The 3,896-nt window shown below is 43.8% G+C and overlaps 1 protein-coding gene across 1 annotated transcript; it reads right to left on the minus strand.

The window, feature by feature from the left end:
- Positions 1-1,902: 1,902 nt before the first annotated feature.
- On the minus strand, positions 1,903-3,877 carry LOC131888275 (innexin inx2-like). Its single transcript, XM_059237087.1, has one exon. The coding sequence runs from the start codon at positions 3,793-3,795 to the stop codon at positions 3,034-3,036; it is 762 nt and encodes a 253-aa protein (XP_059093070.1). The 5' UTR covers positions 3,796-3,877; the 3' UTR covers positions 1,903-3,033.
- Positions 3,878-3,896: the final 19 nt, after the last annotated feature.

Below are 3,896 nucleotides of genomic sequence, written 5' to 3' on the forward strand. Positions count from 1 at the left end.
TGCCAACTACTCAGGTAATTTGGCGACTGCTACAGGGAATGTAATCCCCAGTACTAATAAATAAAAGGTTTTAATTCGTCTATTTATTACCTTTCAATCTTTATATGAAATTTGGTCCATGAAACATGTTGGACTTGTTCGATTACTATTTTGGAGAACTACACCTAAATCCTGCATGGATGAGACCTGCAGAATGCCCTTACCTTCATCATCTAATAGTGGAGTGTTTAATGGCGTCAACCCAAAGGTCATTGAGCGGAATTTCATTCCATTCAGTGCCATGTTACTCGCAGCAACCGAAAGAATAGATTATTTCTAGGTCCTTTCCAGGCTAGTGGAATATTGGCCATTCCTACCAGAAACTAACTTGGTATCGTCAACATAGAAGCGATACTGGCAGTAATACTAAGCCTTTGAAGCGGGGCAACGAATATTATAAAAGGAAGGGCCCTAAGATGGAGCCCTGGGGAACACCTGACTTGACATCATATATGTTACTAGGGATCCCTCGACCCTAACAATTTGCTTCCTATCCTGAATGTAGGTTCTTATCCAATTGAGAACCTGCCTGGTTCCGTCTTCTCCTGGGGCGACAATAATGGACAGCAGGGAATCGAAGGGCAAGATCCCCATAGCTTGGAGGTCCCTCTTGCCGAAGAGTGCGTGTCCACCAATATCCGGGTATCCGGGAGACAATCGCGGGTATTTCGGCTTGAGGGCCGCCTCTGACGTGGCCAATAAATTGAAACTTGCCCACGTTTCTGAGCGGTGTCCCGTTTGCTGCGCTAAGTAGTAGTATGTGAGACCATCAAGGGTAGTGCCTTCTGGGCATAAGAGATAGGAATAACCATTCGGAGCCGCGCCAGAGTCAGGTAAACCCGAATGACAAAATTCCCCCTGACATCCTCAACATGACCTCGATGAAAGTCATTGCATCCGTGAGGTCGGATCTAATGGTGTTCAACTGGGCGCCTAGATTGGATTGGACCGTTGAATAAGTTGGCAAGAAAATATAAGGGCATCACGGGTTGGAGTAGCACGAGACATGAGAAGTGTTGCTATTTTGCCGATTTGAGTGGTCCATTCGTGAGTGGCAATGACCTTGGCCTCCCTGACAGCCTCTGCTTTGGCCTTGACTGCGTTTTCCAGTCCTACATCACCGTATAGATCCATCATTTTGCCCAATTTGTTTCTCAGCTTCTCCAAGTAGATGTAGTCCTCCAAAATAAGGAAAGTTCGATGAGCATAGCCAGTTGAAGGTGGGTAAAGCTTTTCAAATGTGTGGTTGGATATATCGCGCGTTTAAGTCCAGAGACAGCAACACGATGCTAACTCTGTACAAGTCGCTTGTTCAGCCACTTGAATATGCTTCACCCATTTGGCCTCCAATGAGTAAAGCAGGTTTGCAAAAGCTCGAGCAGGTCCAAGGATGTTTCACTAGGAACATCACAGCAATGAGAGAAAGAAAGGTATCTGATACTATACGTCTTCAAGAGCATCCCTGAGCTTTGTCCCAACCCAGGATTTAAGGTCAATTGTAGTGACCCTAGAGGTTAACGTGCGTTTTGAGAGCATCTTCAAGCCCTCGAGAATCCAGGCTAGTTTAAAAAATGAAGTCCACTTCTTTCTTTCTCGGGCTCCTTCATTGTTTAATAGGTTGCCTTCTTGTAAGTGTAAATTCACTTACTGACAATACATACATACATTGAAATCATAGCTTTGTCGAAAAGCGATTTTTTTGATGAAATCCTTATGGCCTAAGATAGCAAATTTTCATCGAAATATGTGACACTCCTTTTGTTCAGAGCTATTCTAAGAACACTCGCAGCGCCCCCCGGGGGGGACGTGACGATGACAGGGATGCTCTTAGCCTCCATCCTTGTTTCAAGAGTGGACTTTTTTCTCGAAGAAATCCTCTCTGCCAGTGAGAAGATTCCCTCCGGCGTGGCGATTGACTTGAGGTCAACGGAGTCGGTACTGGAGGCCATGGTGAAGGTGGTAGGGCGTGGCGGAGGGTGTTCGATCACGTCGGGGTCACCAGTTTAGGGATCACGAATTAAGAGAAAGAAACTCTTCAACGAACATGTATTTCCTTATGAAGAAAACCGAGAGAGAAAACAGGAAAACTGACCCAGCCAGCTAGAGATGACTCGAGTCTTTGACAGATGGAAACGAAGGAGAAAGACTCAACTCAGCTGGAATTGGTAAAGATTTGCTTGTCCCGTTTTTTCTTTGGTTGGCGTCGTTTTTTGAACAGGTCTCAAGTAATTTTGCATGAACTCGGCAAAAATGAAAGATTCAGCGCTAAAACATTTACAAATCCATGATTTTGAGGGAAAACGTAAAGAGGTTGGTTCAGAGCGTGCCCCATAAAAATGAATAATAAGACAAATGATTGTGCTATAAAACTTGTGGATCTGGAGATGAAGATTTGATGACAATATTTTTTGTTTGCTTTTTGTTTTTTTCAGTTTGGTGAATTTGTAATTGGTTCAGCGCTAGCTTTTTTTTTTGCATGTCGATTGGGTTTTATTCAATTTTTTCCCTTACATATGATTGGTTTGTCCAATATTTAAATTTTCTCAAATCGTGCAATCATTTTCTTCAACCCTGGATTTACGTATCATAACCTTTTGATGATTTTTCTTCCATTGCAGAGCTGGCTTCTGATTTTGGCACTTCAGGAGACTTTGAACTGGGAATAACTCCCTCTCGGTCCATTTGAGAGGACATAGTTTGGGTCTGTGCTGATTTCGACGGTTCCGACGTTTCCTTCAAAACTTGTGCCTTCACAGGCTCAAGAAGGGGATTCTTATTGGCAGGATCAACTTCGACTCTTGACTCATAGGGAGACTCTGATGACGGAGTGGGAGAGGAAGCAACTTGACGGTTATTTGGTTGCTCTGACGAACTTGGTGATGGCTCGACCTGTTCTATTGAAGGAGCGGGAAGGGGTGCATTTTCATTTTGACTTGCATTTGGTTCCTTAGACGTTGTTGGTGACTGACCCGAGGGAGGAGTAGTACTCATGGCTCATTCTACCTCATGAGCATTTGGGTACAAGTTTCCTTCATGCGGCTCAAATGGAATCAGAGGAACCTTTTCTGGATCCTCATTGTCTGTTGGTTTGTGGTGGTCGTGTTCTTTTGAATCCTTGGGTTCGTTTGTCCCCTTTTCAGTTTTCTGGTCGCTTTCTTCGTCCTCTTCTGGATCTCTTTTCCCAAATTTGTGCAAGGTGCACTTGGCCACTTTAGGAAATACACGATCTAAAGGATCTCCTCTTTCGCTGAAGTCCTTTTCTGAAATAGACACTACTTCGGATCTATATTTTGTAAACTGTCCATCCAAGAACAAATCGGTGAAGAAAATCTGGATCATGATGTTGATGAAGTTCAGCAACTCGCACACAAAGAATTTTCTAGCGTACAGGTTATGGTTGCCCTTATTGCGTTTGCAGTAGGTGACCAACGCACTGATTCGACTTTGTCTGACTTCGTTATCCACAATTGGCACGCAGATGCCTTCTGTGAGAAGCTTCATTTTGTGATCCTCGCAGTATTTCCAAATATAATGGGGTAAGTAGAATAAACAGGCTTGGAAGAATAGAGTGAGTGCCACCCATTGGTAATATTTATGGTATTGGAAACTCTCTTCATCATTCTTGGTTTCCCCATCTTTTAATTCTTGATAAATCGGTGGTGGGGCCACACCTGGATGAGCATTCTCCAACCCCTCTCGACCATGCACGGCATTCGGAATGGAGAATGTCGAGTGAATCCAGCAATACGTGTACATTACATTTTGAGGGATTTCCTAAACAATGCAATCTATGGGATCACCGAGGTATTGCTTGGCTGTGACCAAAATAGTACAGGCAAACAAGGGTAAAAACGAGA

The sequence above is a fragment of the Tigriopus californicus genome, chromosome 10 (genome assembly GCF_007210705.1).
Source record: "Tigriopus californicus strain San Diego chromosome 10, Tcal_SD_v2.1, whole genome shotgun sequence".
In the NCBI taxonomy this organism is placed as follows: Eukaryota; Metazoa; Arthropoda; class Copepoda; order Harpacticoida; family Harpacticidae; genus Tigriopus; species Tigriopus californicus.